This window comes from Malaclemys terrapin, chromosome 21, assembly GCF_027887155.1.
Source record: "Malaclemys terrapin pileata isolate rMalTer1 chromosome 21, rMalTer1.hap1, whole genome shotgun sequence".
In the NCBI taxonomy this organism is placed as follows: Eukaryota; Metazoa; Chordata; order Testudines; family Emydidae; genus Malaclemys; species Malaclemys terrapin.
This window is the reverse complement of record NC_071525.1, coordinates 7,758,547-7,777,136: the sequence shown is the minus strand read 5'-3', so window position 1 is coordinate 7,777,136 and position 18,590 is coordinate 7,758,547. Positions and strand designations below refer to the sequence as shown.

Genomic DNA, 18,590 nt, shown 5'->3' with positions numbered 1-18,590 from the left:
TTAGGATTTAAAAAAAACAAAGGGAGGGATTCTTTATTGTAGGGCAAGGCATGGATACACTATAAAAACCATAAGCTGCTCTGGGGCGGAGATAGCCGACTCTCTCGTGCCTGTTACACGGCGACTCGGGAGTCTGTTTGCACATTCGGAGGATCACATTGTGTCCTTGATCCACGCGCCCAACTTTCCATTGGTGTCAATGGCCAGCTGGGAGCTCAGATCCAGGCTGCGACGTGGCCCCCTTTATAGGGCTCGGGGTTTAGGAGTTAGGCAGGGCGCGTCTCCGGTCACCTCTTCATTTTCTCCCCTTCTGCTTCATGTGTACCACAAAGTAGTCGTTGCACGCGATGGTCAGCCCAGCCACTAGCGAGAAGAAGCTCTGGAAGCCGACTCTGCCGTCCCGGCACTGGTCTAGGTCCTTCATGATTTTATCCACGGCCATGGGGTCTTTCTGGTTCTGGGAAGGGAAAATACATGAAAGAAAAAGCAAAGGGGGCTGTGAGCTAATGGATCTGAATTTGCTCCTGGCTGAAGCTGCTTTATCGCAAGAGTGTGGGAGCCTGTCTGTCTGTCTATCCATGCTGGTGGCTCCATAGATCTTCATTTATCTGTTACCCTCCATCCCATTGGCTCCATATCCATCCTTCCCTCTGTCCATTCCAGGGGCTCCTTATCCCTTCATCTATCTGTTCATCCCTCCGTCCATCTCACTGTTTCCATAGCTTATCTGTGTGGAGCTTTGTATAGTGCCCATCGTTGTGGCATCTGGACCTCTCTTTAAAAGACACATGCTGCCCGGTCTTTCCACTTTCTTCCTGCTCTGACGTTCCCCATACATCCTAGTTCCCCTGTGCCTGTCTTTCAGACTCCAATCCGAGTGGGTGGGAGGGCCTGCCTTCATGAATCAGGTTGGAGGACTGGGGCCCTATGACCATGCAAGTTCCTTGGGTCGTGGGCAGTGTCCTTATTGGTGCATTGAACAGCCCCAAGCCCCGGTAATAACTAACAACCATCTTTTAATGTAGTTTCAAACTCCCCTCCACCCCCTGCAGTGTTCCTAATTCAGACAGGCATTGCCCTGAAACTGACTAGCCTATATCCCATGCTGAACCAGGGTGACTAGAAGTAAAACTCCTCTCCTCCCCCTCCCCGCCGCCCCAGTACAGAGAGCTCAAGAGATGCACTTATGGATTTCAGGCCCTGTGCTGGGGTGAGTCTCCTCTTTGCGTAGCACACATCAGGCAACACTCCCGTCCTGAGCAAGATACAAACGCTGAGCAGCGAATGTAAACTAACTTTCGAAAAGGCTTCTCCTTTCACCACCCAGCCGGAGCTAAGGACACCGATGGGCCCAGCCCTCTGAGTGCTGCGGGCTGCGTGCACGACGTACTGATGAAGCTGTGGTTTCTGTGGGCTCCTTGCCCCGGGGAGGCTTGGAACCCACAGCTGCCTGTTTCCATTCGGCATGTGATCAAGCACCTATTAGATCACTGAGTCCCTTCCCCACCCACGACTGGTCCCAGTGGTACATTTCCTACTGCTTTGAAATAACCAAAGTCATGTAGCTTTCACTACTTCCCGTGGGAACATGAGGCTTGCCGGAGTAGAGCAGATCAGGGCCCATCTAGCCCAGGATTCTGTCTCCAGCACCAGCTGCTTCAGAGACAGATGCAAGAGAGCCTGAACTGATGATGGGATAACCTGCTCCCAGGGAAAATCCCCTCCTAACCCCATCACTTAGAGGTTAGCTCATGGCCTGAACCACAAGGGTTTAGACGGATCACCTCCTAGGCAGCTCTCACTGGGCCAGACTCTCAGTTGACGTCAATCAGTATCGCTCTGTTAAAGTCAGTGGATCTAGGCAGATTTACATCAATTGAGGATCTGGTTCAGTGTCTGGAAATTTCTCCTGCCGTTTCACCTAAGTTTCCTTTTTCTTAATGTCCTCTCGTTATTCTCAGTTCTACCACCCGAAATCATCCCCTGTCGTGCCCAGCACAATGGGGTCCTGGTCCTTGATAGGTCACGAATACGAATAGCTCCACAGCGTGCTCTTGAGGGTGGGAAACTGAATGACAGGGCAGTTAAGTGACTTGGGCAGGGTCATACAGTGAGCAAGTGGCAGAGCTGGAACTAGACCCCAGGAGTCCTCATGCCAAACCCCCTGCTCTAACCACTGTCCAAACATTCCTTTCCCAGAAAAGGGAAAAGAAGCCAGGAGTCCTGCGCCCCAGTCCCCTCTCCTCAGATTTCAGCTTCTTCATAGATCCGTTCCTGTATATTTTGTTTTTCGATTGGAGGGTGGAGGTGGTAAATCCACAGTGGCACTGCTCCAATGTAGTGTGAATGCTAACTGTGATGTAGGTGTGCAGCCCGTAAAATGAATGGCAGGCACTGTTTGCTTCAGGATCTGTTGGATTTTGCAATGTGACGGTCTCCCAGGCAGAGGAAGGAGACATTTAAAGTTGGTGCATGCATTGCAAGGCGCGTGTGCGCCCAGGGCTGGGGACAAGGGCTTTTTGCTCTGGTTTCTAGGATCTCTTCTAATGAGACATTCTGGAGGTGATTGATTTCTGTGCTCTGGCAGTGAAGCTCCACCCTGTACAGAGGCCTGGGCCCTCTGAGTCCAAGCACAAGGGGTCTGGAGGACGCAGCTGGGGAGGAACCTTTCACCCCATGGCTTGCACAGCAAGCAATAAACAAAGACCTCGGTGCATGCAGGCCACACTCCAAACCTAACAAAGCAATGGCTGAGCTCTGCGCACGGCACACCATCTGCAAGCAGCCAGGGTTTGCTTTACAGACTGAGGAAACAAGCCGTGGGCCCGGAAGTGTGTGATAAGCAGCAGTTTATGGGTACCAGCTTCTCCAAGCTGTTGCCACTCCAGACAAAGACCTCTTAGCTCTGCTCTCCACCCCATACACCTGGACTGACAGGGTGTGATGCGGGCCAGGACTGATGTGCATCAGCAAGGAGCCAAGCACTGAATTAGGTGAGAGGACCGAGAACGGGTTCAGCTCTCCCGAATATTGGTGTCAACTGGGACCTCAAGGGCGTCACTCCAGAATGACACCGGGGTACCTGAGATCAGAATACATCCCCTACAGCAACCTCAGTCCTGTCCCTGCAGTCACTCTGGATCTACGCCAGTGTCACTGGGATCAGAAACTGGCCCCATGTCGCGGTGGTAAAAGCAAGGCTGGGGCTTTGAAGGGAGTTAGGCACACAGCTCTCCTTGAAAGTCCATGGGATTTAGGTGCCTCTGAAAACCCAGCCTAGATGAGTTACAGGTGATGGGCCAAATCCAGCCTTGGGGTTAGCAGGAGCAATGCCAGCTGCAGGTGAGGCCCTGCCATGGAGGTGACTGTATCCCTGGGGCAGGGGGTAATGGGAGGACTACAGCGCACTGGTTAATTGCTGCCAATCTCAATGTGCACCCATGCAGTGGAATGGATGTCCTGGGGCTGGAGCATTAAATACCAGTCTCTGATTATATCAGCCTGTGCCATCCATGCCAGCTTGCATAATAACCTGGCCTCTGTGAACGCTGGAAGCACAGGAGACGCTGGCGCGGGAAGAGAGTTATCTCCAAGGACTTCATGATGCTTTCCTGCTCCAAAGCATGAGCTGATCCGGTTCTTATGGAAGCAGTGATCTACCCGCGGTAATTGGCACCAGGCAGGAACTGTGCCTGCTGGTTCTGCCCAGCCACCTCGACAGCGAGGTGCTGTGCGCGCCGCTACTCCAGCCTTGAGCTCTGAACCCCCACAGCTCTGCCGATGCCCCCCAATCCCAATCCGCAGCCCCCTGCTATTCTAGCCCTGGGCTCCATACACAACCAGCTCTGCCACTGCCCCTTTTCCCTGACCCAGAGGCCCACCTGCTGATGCACTGCAAGCCTGCCCTGTATCACACCATGCTAATCCAGTCCTTTCTGGCTTGGCTTTCCTTGAGAAAAGACACGTCTGCAGGGACAGTGATAGCACCCAGTCCCCTCTTCAACGTGGCACGAGGTACCCAGAAATGCGTCTCCAGGCCCTCCCAGGCTATGCCCTTTCCGTCTGGGATCCTCTTTGTGAACACAAAGTCGGTGCTTAACGTATTTGCCGTGCAGCCAGGACTCCTGGGTGCTGTGCCTAGCCCCGGGAGGGAGTGTTGCCTAGTGGTTAGAGTGGGGGCGTGGGAGCCTGAACTCCTGGGTCGTATTCCCCATTCTGCCACTGACTAACTGTCTGACCCTGGGCACGTCACTTAACTGCTCTATGCGATTCACGCTGTATTACACCTCCTGAGAGGCGACTCCCGTCACTGCTCAGACATGGTGTCATTCCTCAGTTACAGGATCGCAGCTGGGTGCTTGGGAGATTTATCAGGGGGCAGAAGGGGGGAGCTTTGCCCATCTGCCATTCTCACGTGTCTGCCCTCCAGCCTTCTTCTTGCTTTGCACCAAACCATAACAGCCAAGGAGCAGGGAGAACGCAGTGCACCAGGCAGCAGGGTTATTAATAGCACGGCACGTAGCAGGCTGTTACCAAAATGCTATTGTCTTGGACGCTGCATCATTTATCAGGAAGGGAACACGCTGCCCAGTGCCTCTCCCCATCGTCTGTGTCAGCCGCGAGCTGATAAATGGCAGGGAATCGAGTGCAGCAGCGACCCCGCCCCTGCAGAGCCTCCTCTGCTGGAGGCAGTTGTGAGTCCTGGCATCTGCGGTGCATGAATGGCACAGGGGCTGGGAGGGGGAGAAGGGGCCGATTGCCTCTCCGTGCCACAGCTGAGAGTTTTCAAACCCAATGGCGTGGCCAATCCAAAGCCATTGGAACCTGGCTGCTGGCTTCAATATGATCCGGCCTTTTCGAGAGACAAGAGTGAGAGCAAATTGGGGCTAGAAGCCGGAGGCCCAAATTCTCCAGTGCAACCCACAGGGACTGGAGGTGGAGTTGCCCTGGGGAAACAGCGGATCTCAGCCCAGAGACAGCTCCTCCTCATTCATCCTGGCCCCTCCCCTCCCCTTGCTCCAAAGGCAGCAGTGAAGCAGGAAGGAGCCCACAGCACCTCCCACCCTAAAGCCTTTTACACACAGTCTATCCATACTGTGGAAATGCAGCCACCTCTGGGGAGAAACCTGGCAGCCAGCTTATGCCAACAGCCATGCACCTGGGCTGAGGTCTTCAAAGCCAATCAGCCGCCTTTACCATGTGGCTTCCTTTGACGTGAACGAACAGCAAGTTGAAGGGCTAAATCCCATAGCTGGCTTTGATTGAGCGAGTTAAAGAAGAATTTTTCAGAGGGGAAATCATCCTAGCATTATTTTACGCGGATATTGCGGTAGCACTGAGAGGCCAGCTGGGTTGGGCCCTCATTTTGAGTGCAGAATAGTTTCTTCATTCGAAGTTAGAGGAGGAGTTTAGCTAGAAAAACTATAATCACTCAACCTGGAATTTGACTGGGAGGACTCTGTCTGTCTAGATCCTAGGTTCTTTCTTTTTTGACCCTTGTCTGTCCTGTCCCATCTCGTCCATTTGCCCTGTCCTCCCTGCTCTGTCTGACTTCTTTGACATGGTACCTGAACATCCGGCCCTGACTTGTAAAAACCTGCTAAAGTATAAAACGGTTGTGACCTTGATTTTGCGTCTGAAGGCGCTTCCAGCCGCACAGCATCCCCTAACACCACACTGGAGCATCACTGCTGAGTCCTGGCCTGGAGGGATGAGCGCTCCCCCGCCCCGCCCCAAATCACCAGCCACTGGGACTAGCCAAGCCAATGGACCGTAACAGAAGGAATTAATCAGCAAATGGGCTTATCAGCATTTCTGACTCACATCCAAAAACCCAGGGAACTCCTTGTCCATCAGCACCCGGAGATCTTCTTTCGTCAGGTAGTTCTTGTCGCCGGCGTATTTGTGAAAGGTGAACATCAGCGTCTCCATGGCATGTTCCATCTGAGACGGCATCTTTGCGTGGGTCTCTTGAGCCTGCCCAAGCGGGGAGAAATAGCACAGACAGCGGTTAGCTTTGTTTTGTCTCAGTAGCTGCACTCAGTTTTGTCCCCAGGAGCAAGACCCCCCCATGCTAATTACTATGAGGGACTTGGGCTTTGCCGTTTGGATTCATAGATTTCAAGGCCAGAAGGGTCCCCATTAGATCCTCTGTTGTCACTTCCTGTGTATTGCCGACCACAGAGCTTTACCTTTTTACCCCTGTATCGAGCCCAATAACATGTTTGACTAACGCATCTTCCAGAACGGCCTCCAGGCTGGATCGGAAGACATCAAGACATGGAGAATCCACCATTCCCCTCAGTAGTTTGCTCCCTTACGATTAAAAAATGGTGCCTCATTTTGAACTTGAATTCTAATACATCTGCCAAACCTACTAGCTAGTTAGGTTCTTACTCCCGCAAGCATCCACCACTGTGGGTTCTGAGTGCTCAGACCCAAATGGAAACTTTCCACGGGTTTAAAAACCTGTTGCCGATGTGGTTGTATTCCGACATCTGCCTAGTTTTTAGAGAGGGTGGAAAACTGTCAGGCAGACGCTGGAGAGGCCAGGAGAGATGGGATAAAGGTCGGATCAGCATCCAAACCTCTGGACTCCTTTCCCATTTTAGCTCTGCTCGGCCCAATGATCACAATCGCTGGCTTGTGCCACTAGAGCGAAGGATTTCATTGCACAATAAATCCCTTCCCCTCTCAGCAGTTAACCCCCTATCAAACTGATACAATGCAGCGTCTCACCCCAAAGTCAGGACATTCTAGCACATCAAAAGGAGAACAAAATGTACCAGGGTAACTACACTTTCCTAACTCACAATATGGTTTATGGGACACAGATTGCTTTGGATGGGGGCAGCGTGGAGAGTTTGGTTTAAATTAGAAAAAGGGGGAGCGACTGGACAATCTCTGTGATTTCTCTTTCATGTTCCAGCACTAGGGAAACGAATACAGCTCTCAGTTATTTCTGTCCAGGTTGCCTGATGCATTGACATTTTTGAGGTGGTTTAGGTATTTTCAAGGGAAACCCTGGATTAAAACACTGGCTTAGAGACTGACTCTTAATGTACTGCAGAGAGATTCGTAGATTTCGGAGCCGGAAGGGTCCATTATGATAATCTAATCTGACCTAGCACAGGACCAGGCCATGGAATTTTACCCCCTTATTCCTGCGTCAAGGTCAATAATTGGCTTTGAGCCACAGTTAATTGTTCAAAATATAAATCCCTGTGAAACCCGCCTGAGACAAGCTTAATATAAAAGCAAAAGGCGCGGCTAGCAGCTGATTTTCTTATCTTAGGCCTTTCATAGCAAGATCCTTAGGAGCTCAACAATCTCTGCAAACCACTAAACAAATGATGAACCAAAAGCTGCCCAGCGCACGTATCCACAGGCAGATTTCTAGCCTGTATATTCCAGGAACACTTCTCCCACCACTAAAATGCAGTCACCTCTGGGGTAGAACATGGCAGCTGTTTATCAACTCATGGTAACGCTATGCAGCAAGACATTAGAGAATGTCCCCCCAGCGATCAATCCCCCTGAGAGGGGAGGGAGTGGGTGATATAAGAGGGCTCCCCCCCACACATCTCTAGTGTCTATGATTATGTGTTCACAGCAGTTTGGGACAGGAAGTGAAGGCACTTCCTATTTCCCGGGGTAATTTGCGGTGAGCAGGATGCAATTAGTGGAGTGGGTGTGTAGCCGAGATGCATGTCCAGGCTAAGGAGAAACCTGACAGGTCTTAAAATACCCACGAGCCATGCCTAGTGTTCTGTGACTACTCGGCCCAGCCAAGAGCATGCCCCAAACTGGTTGCCCTTGCACTGCACAGCCATACGGAGCAGCGGATGACTGGCGAGGGAATACAGCTTTCGGGGGCGAACTCAACGGAAAGACTTGACCAGAGTCAGTAGGAAAAGCAAGGCTGCTTGTTAAACGCTGTAGCTTTTTTTATGAATTGTCAAAGCAAAGTCTTTCAAGGGAAGATTCCTTTCTCTGCCCCCCACCGGGAACGGGAGACTTTGATCCATTGCCAGATCCAACCGCCTCATACACTGCCGGGTAGTGAAGAGAAGTGAGAACAGGGGCGTGTAGCGAATGCCGCAGTCCCATGAGTGGGGCCTCCGGGGGTGGGGGAAGAGTAATCGCTTACAAAGCTCTTTAAAAATGTCCTCCTCGAGCCATCTTTGCTGTGGGGGAAAGCAGCTTTTCTGCTGGGATCCCTTTTTGGTGTTGACAAGAATATAGCCCCTTTGGAGTGACTATCTTGATGGTGTACATGTAACATGCCTTGGGGTGCGCCTTCCTTTAAAAAAATCTAGATAGATGAAAGACGACAGACAGAGGGAACCAGCTGGCTCGAGGAAGTGTGAACGGAACATGGAGCCTCTCTTTCCCTGGTCATGTGGTGCAAATACACCAGTGATAACATCACTGCCGCTGGGAGTGTCTCACGTGCAACGTGTTTGCTGGGTCTCTGTCCCTTAGCAGCAAACGTTCCCGGCACGGAGTGCATCCTTATGATGTGTCCTCCTGTCCCAGCAGAGAACCCCCCCTCCAACCTCCAGAGGGGGTCCCCTGAGCGTGTGGGCGGGGCACGTTGGTGGGACAGCGATGGGGGCACTTGCCGTGCTGGGATAACGGATGAGGCCAACCCTTAACGCCGTGGGATGGACGGCACCACTGAGAATTCGCTAGCATAAAGGCGCCGCTGGCCGCGTAAGGGTTAAAAAGTTTGCTCAAAGGAATCCGTTCCAGAGCAGTCAGCGGATTGCTGCAAGCTGAGCGGCAGCTTCCTCCTCCGGGGAGCCAAGGGACTTTGGCCAAGAACTCCTTCCATAGAGCAAAATCATCCCCCCACGTCAACCAGATGGGCTGCCCCGTCTGCAGATGTTCGGCAGAGCTCAGAGTGCTGATCACCGGGCGTGTGCGTTTCTTACCCCGCCCAAAGCACCAGAGGAGAACATGGCAGGAATGCGAAGGGAGGGGACAGACTGTATTCTGGGCTACATCCACCCATGGGTGTTAACAGCTGCTGCCCTCCATCAGGGACCCTAGGGAAAGGAGCCCCGCAGACGCTTAGTACATCGGTGTGCCAGCGAACGTGAGGTACGAGCAATTCCACCAGTGCACAGCAACTCCTCCGCATGCACATCCCCGCCCTGTGCCACGCACTGAGCTGAGCCCCTTGGCAGGGAGAAGGAGTGAACCGCAGGCATCCCTGAGCATTGAGACACGCAAAGGGTCTGTGCGGGGTACTGGCCTGGCCCCCAGCCTGCTCCCGTCCGGTGATCAGTGATTTCTTTGGAAGACTGTGAAGTCTGAGGGATCTTGGTTCCAAATGAGGCCCCAATGCTCAGTGTTGGGGGATACATTCCTGGCTCCCCCGGGGTACAGCAGGAGGGAGCCAGCAGCCAGGGCGTGGAACATGCCACCTGCTCTGCCCAGGCCGTGTTCCTTTGCCAGGCAGTCATTTGCCCACCTGGGCGTTTGCGATGGCTTTGGAGCTGCACCAAAGAGGCCCTCAGCCTGGTCACCACGCTCACGGCTGCCGTTTTTCCTCCACTCCAGGGACCGCCATTTTGGCCCCCTTTGGAAGACACGGTCCCCATGGTCCCAGTCCTTTGCTGTTCCATTGCAAAGGGAGATGCACGAGTTAACAGCCCGCCTCATGGCGAACACTTGCTCCTTCCTAGGGGTGACTCTTACCCGGTGCCTGCCTGCTACTCTGGTCATGCCACTGTCCACAGCATTCGGCAGTTCTGCCCCCGTCTCCTCTCCCCTTGCTGTGGATTAGCAGGCCCCTGCCATCACTCGAAGCTCAGGGCACAAAACCTGACCAACAGGCCACGCCTAAGAGCTTGACATTGTCTTTTGGGGATGGCGTCTCAGCATCCCCCGGGCCACTTCGCCTCACGCATGAGGAGCTTCGGGGAGGAGATGGGAGTGAGCAACAGCCGCTTCTCCTCCATCTCCACCGTTCTGAGCTACCGCGGCCTCTCTGTGAAGTCGTCTCGCCATTCAGCCTTGGGAGAAAGAGTCAAACCCTGGAGTGCGGGCAGAGGGGATTGGGCAGGTTCTGAAATCAAAGCGATTGGGTCCTTGACCCCCTTTGTAGGTGAACTGCGGTGTCAGGCCAGGAATGGGCTGAGGAGGTTGGGTTTGCGTTCAGGCTGGGTTTCCCGTTTGGGGTCAAGCGTGGCAGCTACAGAATTGCACAGGCTGTTCTGACAAGATCCCAGCCGCTGAGCTCGGCTCATCTGACCCCATGGCCACCATCTGACGTGGGGACCTGATCTGTTCTCCGCTGTTCCCGTGTTATCCCGGCCGTCTCAACGTGACCCACCGCGGAGTGGGTGGGAGAGGGGCCCCTCAGTGCCTGATCTGTGCAAGGGGTGAGTGTGTTACACGCCCAACTAGAGAGCTTTAGGTTGGGCTGTAGCACCTCATGCTTCCAACTGTGGAGAGCCTGGTACGGTGGCCAATCGAACAGGGCACTTGGAAGTGATTGGGGGAGAAGGGTGGATCGAGGTCCTGATGCAGACCCATCTCCAATGAGGACCCCAACTCATCTACTGCCTCAGGCCATATTGTTCTTTGTGGTCCATTTCCCATGGATGTGGTGCTCACGTCGGCCTTCAGAATAGAGGCTGGAGTGGGAAGTGAAGTGCCCGTAGCAAGGGAAAAGCTCCCCAACTCCAGCTGTGCAACAGATGGGCGACAAACAGCAAGACAGGAGGGAAGCAGCCAAGTCAGTATTCCAGTTTGTCCCCTGCTTGTCCAACCCAGGGCAGGGCAAAGCCTATAACGAGAGCGTCTGAGCAAATACAATGAAACAGCATCTACAGCTCCAGCCCCGTCCCAGAATGGGAGTTTGCTGGAGCCCCACGCAGACAGGGTTTGTTTGCTGACGGGGCGGGGATGGAAAAATAAACCCAGGGCAGGATGGAAAAATAATCCTGATGTGTGATAAACAGGACTCCGTTGTTTCTAGCCAGGTTCTCCTCCCCCCTGAAGCTGCAGTCCTCGCTGGAGCAGTGCTGGTCACCATGCCCCACCCATCCCCATTCCAGGGTGTCCTCCCTGCCCCTGCCTGGCCTGAGCTAGTATTCTCCAGCCCTGCTGAAAAGCGGCCAGAGGAACCTCTGAGGAAATGACTCAGATTATTCCATCTCCATCCAAGAGCAGGATCAACCTGTCCTGGGCTGGTGGGTTCTCTGCTGCCTCAAACAGTCATCACAGCCACCATCGCTTGGAGCGAGGTGGGGACAGATAGCAGAGGAACTGCGCAGGGTGACACCCAACCAGCCTGGGGACGGGGAGGGGAACGCAAGGGACAAAACTCTTCACGGAGACCCCTTCCCACTCATTCTCGGTCGCACGCTAGCCTGGCACTCAAAAGCCCTGGGTTCAAGTCCCTGCCTCACTACAGGCTTCCTGTGTAGGTCACTTAACCGCTCATTGCCTCAGTTTCCCATCTGTAAAATGGGTGCTGTGAGGATAAATACACCAAAAATTGGGAGATGCTCAGATACTATAGTCATGGGGGCCAGATAAGCAAGATAGCATAATGTCCCCTTCTTATGAGTTGCACCATGATGATCCGTTCGTATTCCAGTAGCACCTAGGAGCCCAGTTGTTGGCAAGGGCCAAGCAGGGCTAGATGTTGTACAGACACAGAGCAAAGAGACAGTCCCTAGATAGTCTGTTGCAAATCACTGGAAGAAAAAGAAAAATCTTCCACCACCACCATTTTGGTTGAATAACATTTGGGAAACACGGATGATAACAGCACTGAGCTCTTCTATAGGGCTTGCATCTGCAGATCTCAAAGCACTTTGCAGAGGAAGGTTAGTGTCCTTAGCCCGCGTGACCTAGGCCCAGAGGGGGGAGACTCACATTTTCCAAAGCAGAGGCTCTAACTCAGAGGTTGGGCACTCGGTTTTAGCCCTAAGGCCTCAGTTGCAGAGATGCTGAGCACCCGCAATAGTTTCTGGCTCAAGGGGCACTGCCCGTGCTGAGCCCCCCTGGAAATTAGGTCTCTGTCGGCATCTAGGGTTGGGAATCTCAAAAATGAGGCATCCTGAAGTTTCCAAAAATGTCAGTCTTCGCGACTTGCCCAAGGTCACAGGGGAATGAATTGCAGAGCTGGGACGAGAACCCAGGAGTCCTGACTTCCCGTCCTCCCCCTGCCCTGATCACTAGACCCCACTCCCCTCCCAGAGCTGGGACGAGAACCCAGGAGTCCTGACTTCCCGTCCTCCCCCTGCTCTGATCACTAGACCCCACTCCCCTCCCAGAGCTGGGACGAGAACCCAGGAGTCCTGACTTCCCGTCCTCCCTCTGCTCTGATCACTAGACCCCACTCCCCTCCCAGAGCTGGGACAAGAACCCAGGAGTCCTGACTTCCCATCCTCCCCGCTGCTCTAATCACTAGACCCTGCTCCCCTCCCAGAGCTGGGACTAGAGTCCAGGAATCCTGACTTCCCATCCTCCCCACTGCTCTAATCACTAGACCCCACTCCCCTCCTAGAGCTGGGACGAGAACCCAGGAGTCCTGACTTCCCATCCTCCCCGCTGCTCTAATCACTAGACCCTGCTCCCCTCCCAGAGCTGGGACTAGAGTCCAGGAATCCTGACTTCCCATCCTCCCCACTGCTCTAATCACTAGACCCCACTCCCCTCCTAGAGCTGGGACGAGAACCCAGGAGTCCTGACTTCCCATCCTCCCCGCTGCTCTGATCACTAGACCCCACTCCCCTCCGAGAGCTGGGACAAGAACCCAGGAGTCCTGACTTCCCATCCTCCCCACTGCTCTGATCACTAGACCCCACTCCCCTCCCAGAGCTGGGATGAGAACCCAGGAGTCCTGACTTCCCGTACTCCCCCTGCTCTGATCACTAGAGCCCACTCCCCTCCCAGAGCTGGGATGAGAACCCAGGAGTCCTGACTTCCCGTACTCCCCCTGCTCTGATCACTAAAGCCCACTCCCCTCCCAGAGCTGGGATGAGAACCCAGGAGTCCTGACTCCCAATCTGATGATGGAAAAACTCACTTATCTTTTTTTTTTTTTTTTTTTTTTTTAAAAGCCAAACAAATGCTGGGACTGTATTTTGAAACGTGGTTTCCCTTGTAATGATTTTGCTGAGACAATCTCTCACTGGCTCCAAGGTGCTACCATCACACTCGTTTTGTCTTTACTAATCAAGGAGTGTGGTTGGGACCTGCGGAGTGAATTTCCTTCTATGGGGACTGATGTTTTCAGTCGCAGGGAAGCTAGAGCACAAGGACTATGTGCCACTTAAATGCCGCTGCTGCCCCTGGGGCAGTTCATGTTCTGGCCCTCTGCATAGGGGTGGCGTTCCCCCTTCGCTGCCTCGTGAAGGAGCGTGTCTTTTGTGGGTGGCAGCCGTGGGGCAGCTCAGGGGCGCACGTCACCAATCGTCAGTGGGAGAACGTTATCGTTTGTTAGCCGGGTCACTCCGGATTCGCCCTCGTGTTTATCAGATGTTCTGCAGGCAGATTTGGGGAGTCTGTGGTTAACCAGGAGTCCTTTCAAGACCATGTGGCTATTTAACCGGAAGGCAGACAAACGTGCTGCACTGAAGATGAACCACAAAGCAGGATCGTCAACCCCAGCCGCCGAAAAATCATGAGTCGGGCCTCTGAAAAATCACGAACTTGGCTTCCAGATTATGAGATTTAAAAAAAAATAATAAATTTGTGGCCCTCTTTCTTTGCCTCCTGGTTTCTGAGCATCCAGGGGTCACATTTGCAAGATTTACTCCACAACCAAAAGGGCCAGAAGCTATCTTTTTTTTTTAAAAAAAGGAAAGCTCACGTTCTCATGGGCCCAGATCCTGAAATCAACCAATCAATGGAAGTTAGGTGCCTAAATACCTTTGAGGATCTGGGCCATGGCTCCAGAAACTGGGGCTTTGAGTAAAACACCAAATATTGTGAAACTGGCCATAAAATGTCATGGGTGGACACAAGGCTGCCTGATAAGAGCTGTGGGGCCTAGTAATTAGAGCGGGGGACTGCAAGTCAGAACTCCTGGGTTCTCTTTCCAGGGGGGAGTGGTTAGAGAAGTGCAGAGACTTCTGGGTTCTATTCCTGACTCTGGGATGGGAGTTACTGGTTACCGCACATGGCTGGGGGGCAGGACTCTGGGTTCTATTTCTGACTCCGCCTGTGCGACCATGGAGTGAGGCTCTGTGCCTCAGTTTCCCCATCTGTGAAACGCTGCCTCTCCTGTGCGGTCTTCGGATGCAACATGATAAATAAGGACACAGCATTCGGACTGAATTATCCAAACACAGCAGGGCTGCCTTCGAGGGGAGCGGTTTTTGTATTCCCTTCCAGAGCGGCGTCTGTTTCAGCAGCCCGCTCCTTGCCAGGCCTGGGGGCTGTCCTGTAGCACCACTGAAGCCAGTGGGCCAGATCCCCAGCTGGTGTGAATCAGTATAGTGCCACTGAAGTCAATGCAGCGATGCCAACTGGCACGAGCTAGGATCTGGCCCCTGACTGGCTTCTTAGCTCTGTGTTTGCTTCAGGCTGCTTTGCCCTCAGATCTGCAGCTGGTGTCTGAAAACCTCGATGGAAAAAACGAGGAAGCCCAGCCAGGCTTGGCGGTTGTGCCCGTTGCGCTCGGGGCTGCTTGCCTGGAAAATTGGCCAGAGCTGAGACGTGCTTCCCCACATCAGCTCCACGTTCTAACTTCAGTTGGAAAAAAAACCCTGGGAACGGAGTGGCAGGCCCATCCCTCCAGATCCAGGAAAGAAGGGGGGCTGGAATGCAAGTCTCCTCAAAGGACCTCTGTTCCTGGATCGTTAACTGGGGCTCATGCCAGCTCCGCCGCATTGTTCTGCCTGCTAGAGTCTGGCAGAGCGTGCACCATTCTCAATCTGAGAACAGCAGCACCTCGAAGATCCTGCCCCGATGCACCCTCCAGCCCAAGGCCAGGTTCTGAGGAGCTGATCAGAGAGATCCTATTGAAAGGCGCCTTCCTGGAGCAGGCACTAGACTGGAAGCCAGACTGCAAGTGTAGGAAGAGGGAGCCTTCTTCCCTAAGGGTTATTCAGTCAAGTCACGGACCCAGCTCTCTGTCCCTCCCTGCCCAGTGACAAAGTCTGGGTTCTTAGAGATGGGAGCCAGCCCTGTGTCACACACACCGATGCAAAACGGGTGTGACCCAATTCCACTGGGATGAGTCAGGGAAACATCTGGAGCATTTGGGTGTAAACGGCATCTCCCGGTGCAGGGCAACCCCAGCGGAGCCTGGGGTTTGCTCTGGGAGAGCCCAGGCCCAGCCCCGAGAAGGAAACCGACGGTGTGCAGAGAGAGGGCAGCAAGTAGGGAGGCGGCAAACAATCTTTGAAATAAGGCATACATTTTTAACACGTGAGTACAATTAACCATTGGAACAATTGACCAGGAGTCAGGGTGGATTCTCCATCACCGGCCACTTTTATCTCGAGATTGGGTGGGTTTTATTTTGTAGAAGATCTGTTCTAGTTCAAAAGGAGAAGTGACTTTGGTATCTATAATCATCCCATGCGCCCAGCAAGAAAAGCAACTCCAGTTGGAAGCCTGGAACCTCGGAGTGTCTGAGCAGCGCAGCGGCACTTGGAAAAGAACAGCGCGTCCTCAAAATCTGTGGTAAAAACTGGCCGGCTTTCAATGCTGTGATTATACATCCCTGCACGTAACCACCTCTCTCTCGTCTCCATCTATCTTGCTCGCTTGCTCAATGGCATCTGTATAGCAAGTATTGCATCTGGGTACCTTGCGGGAGCACCGATCTGGCTCTCATGTGCCCTCCCTTGGCCCCACAGCAGCCATCGAAAGCATTCAAGCTGTTCGCATCCCCTTGTAAAGCTCAGAAAGGGCCTGTGCCCTCGCTTCCCGGCTGCCCAGTGTCTGAGAGCAGGGGCCACACCCAGGCTTCCCAGATCGTGGGACGCTCATGCCAGTTCTGCTATGGACACGGCTCAACCCTGGCAGCGAGTTACCAGTTAGTCACTGCTGCAGCACGCAGGTTTGGGCCCCAGTGAAAAAAATTTTTCGGGCCCCCCCAGCAAGGGCGGACTGGCTAAACAGGGCCGACGAGGGGGGGGGGAAGCAGGGCTCTGGGCCCCCTTCTGGAATTTTTTTGAGCCCCCCAGCAAGAGCGAACCGGCTAAACAGGGCCGACGGGGGGGTGGGAGGGGGAAACGGGGAAGCCAGGCCCCGGGGCCCCCTTCCGGACCGCTGGGCCCTGGTAGTTTGTACCAGCTTTCTCCCCCCTCGTCGGCCCTGGCAGCAGGGAGTACCTGGGTCCTGACTGTCAGAGGCTCTGTGGCCTGCCATGTGCAGGAGGTCAGACCAGATCATGATGGTCCCTTCTGAGCTTGAAGTCGATGAGCTCGTGAAGGCTTCGCTCAGACTGGTGGCTGAAGTGAACGGGACTGTGTAGTGTGAGTAGCTGTACCGCAACTAGGCACACACAGGGCACATTCACCCTTTGGGGTGACTCCCCTGAGTGCAGCGGGGTCCCCCCGGCGTGGGTTTGGCTCCATCCTGAGCACTAGCAAAGGGGGCGCAGCCCAAGTGGTACGAAGAAGTGCAAAGCAACCTTGGGACTTTGCCATTGGTTAGACACGCCCAAGAGCTCTGGGGCAGAGGGGAGCATGAAAAGAAGAGAGGGCTGGAGAGACCCCACCCCACGCAACACATGCAAAGACGAGCGTAACAAACCAACAAGCTCGGCACAAGGACAGGGTCCCAATAGATGCATCATTTTCAAAAAGTCTAAACCATCTGAGCCTCCCAAAGAAAGTTGGGGTCCCGCGGCAGAATCCCATCCCAGTGCGGATTTCACTCCGTCCCACGGCAACGTTCACACCTGAGCGGGACTCCAGGGAGGGGCCGCGTCCCAGAGCCCTTTCCGTGTCGGGGGGCAAGTGGCACCAGCAGATACTAGTAACCAGCCTGTCCTCCATAGTTCTGCCCCCACCTCAGACAGACAGACAGACCCTCTGGCCCCCTAGCGGCGGCTGCCCTCCCTGCCGAATGAGTGATGCCCAGGCCGCTGTTCTGCAGGGTGTGTCCCTGCCCCCGGTGCTCTGGGCTCCTGGCCGCAGCTAGAGCTCTGGGTGTGACCACCGCCTGGTGCCACCTCCACAGCCAGTGGGGCTGGATTGGGGCGCCCGGGCTGGGATTACCCTCCCCGGGGGCAGCAGGACTGGGGCTCCCCCCTCCTAAATCCATCTTCTGCAGCCTCCCCCAATTCCTGTAGCAGCAAGCTCTGGGGTACTCCCAGCCGTTCTGACTCCTGGCTCCGAGGCGGGGGGGCAGAGCTGGGGCACCTCCTCCTCCCCCATCCAGCTGAAGCGTCCGGGCTGGGGGGCAAGAAGGCAGCCCAGAGCCCCCCAGGCTGAGGTGTGTCCACAGATGGGGGCTTTGCTCCCCCCCACCGGGTCAGTGCCCTGCAGGAGGGGCTGGGGGCAGGATGGCAGCCCAGAGCCCCCCAGGCTGAGGTGTGTCCACAGATGGGGGCTTTGCCCCCCACCGGGTCAGTGCCCTGCAGGAGGGGCTGGGGGCAGGATGGCAGCCCAGAGCCCCCCAGGCTGAGGTGTGTCCACAGATGGGGGCTTTGCCCCCCACCGGGTCAGTGCCCTGCAGGAGGGGCTAGGGGCAGGATGGCAGCCCAGAGCCCCCCAGGCTGAGGTGTGTCCACAGATGGGGGCTTTGCTCCCCCCCAGGTCAGTGCCCTGCAGGAGGGGCTCGGGGATTCCGACTCACCTTGGCTGGGAGCGCAGGAGCGGAACAGCCGTGCGGGGACCGAGGCGCAGCGAGTGTGGGTGGGACTGGAGCCGCCGGCCCTAGACTATGCCGGAGAGGGAGGAGATCCGGGGGGAGGCGGGGGAAAACCTGAGTCCGGCCCGGGTTGAGTCACACGCGGCTCCCTGCAGCCCCGAGCCCGGCTCGCTGGTGCCCTCTGCCTTTGGCACCGCGCTCCGGGCCCGCCTGCGCCCAGCCGCCGGGCGGCGAGAGCCCGTCTGCCTGCCCCGCCCCGGCCGGCTGGGGCAGTGCGTCGGAGCCGGGGCGGCCGGGGCTTGGAGAGACCAGGTGGGAGAGGGAACAGCTGGTCCTGGCCCAGCGCCTGCTGGTGAGAGAGACCGACCAGCCTTCCAGTCCAGCTGTGTGGGTCTGTCTGTCCCCGACCCGCTCCTGTCTGTCTGTCCAGCCATCCCCAGCTCCTCTCTGTCTGTCCAGCCATCCCCATACAATCAATCAATCAATCTATCTACCTATCCTCATACACCCCCCTATCTATCTATCTATCTCCATACACCCCTTCTATCTAGCTATCTATCCTCATACACCCCCTCTATCTATCTATCCATCTATCCCCATACACCCTATCTATCTATCCATCTATCTCCATACACTCTATCTATCTATCTATCTATCCTGCCCTGCCCTGCCCTGCCAAGGAATTATTGAGAGCGAAGGGGAGGGGGACGGATGGGGACGGGAATGGGGCCAGCTGGGTACCTAGGTTAAAGAGAAAAGGGGGGTGTATGGGGCTAGATAGGTAGGTGGATAAG

At 54.9% G+C, this 18,590-nt stretch overlaps 1 protein-coding gene across 1 annotated transcript; it reads right to left on the bottom strand.

Moving 5' to 3' along the window:
* On the bottom strand, positions 1 to 17,933 carry S100A10 (S100 calcium binding protein A10). The gene is made up of 3 exons (XM_054011271.1): positions 17,782 to 17,933; positions 5,824 to 5,976; positions 1 to 457 (listed from the first exon to the last, which is right to left on the bottom strand). Exons 2-3 carry the CDS (start codon positions 5,953 to 5,955, stop codon positions 296 to 298), a joined length of 294 nt encoding a protein of 97 aa, XP_053867246.1. The 5' UTR covers positions 5,956 to 5,976; positions 17,782 to 17,933; the 3' UTR covers positions 1 to 295.
* Positions 17,934 to 18,590: the final 657 nt, after the last annotated feature.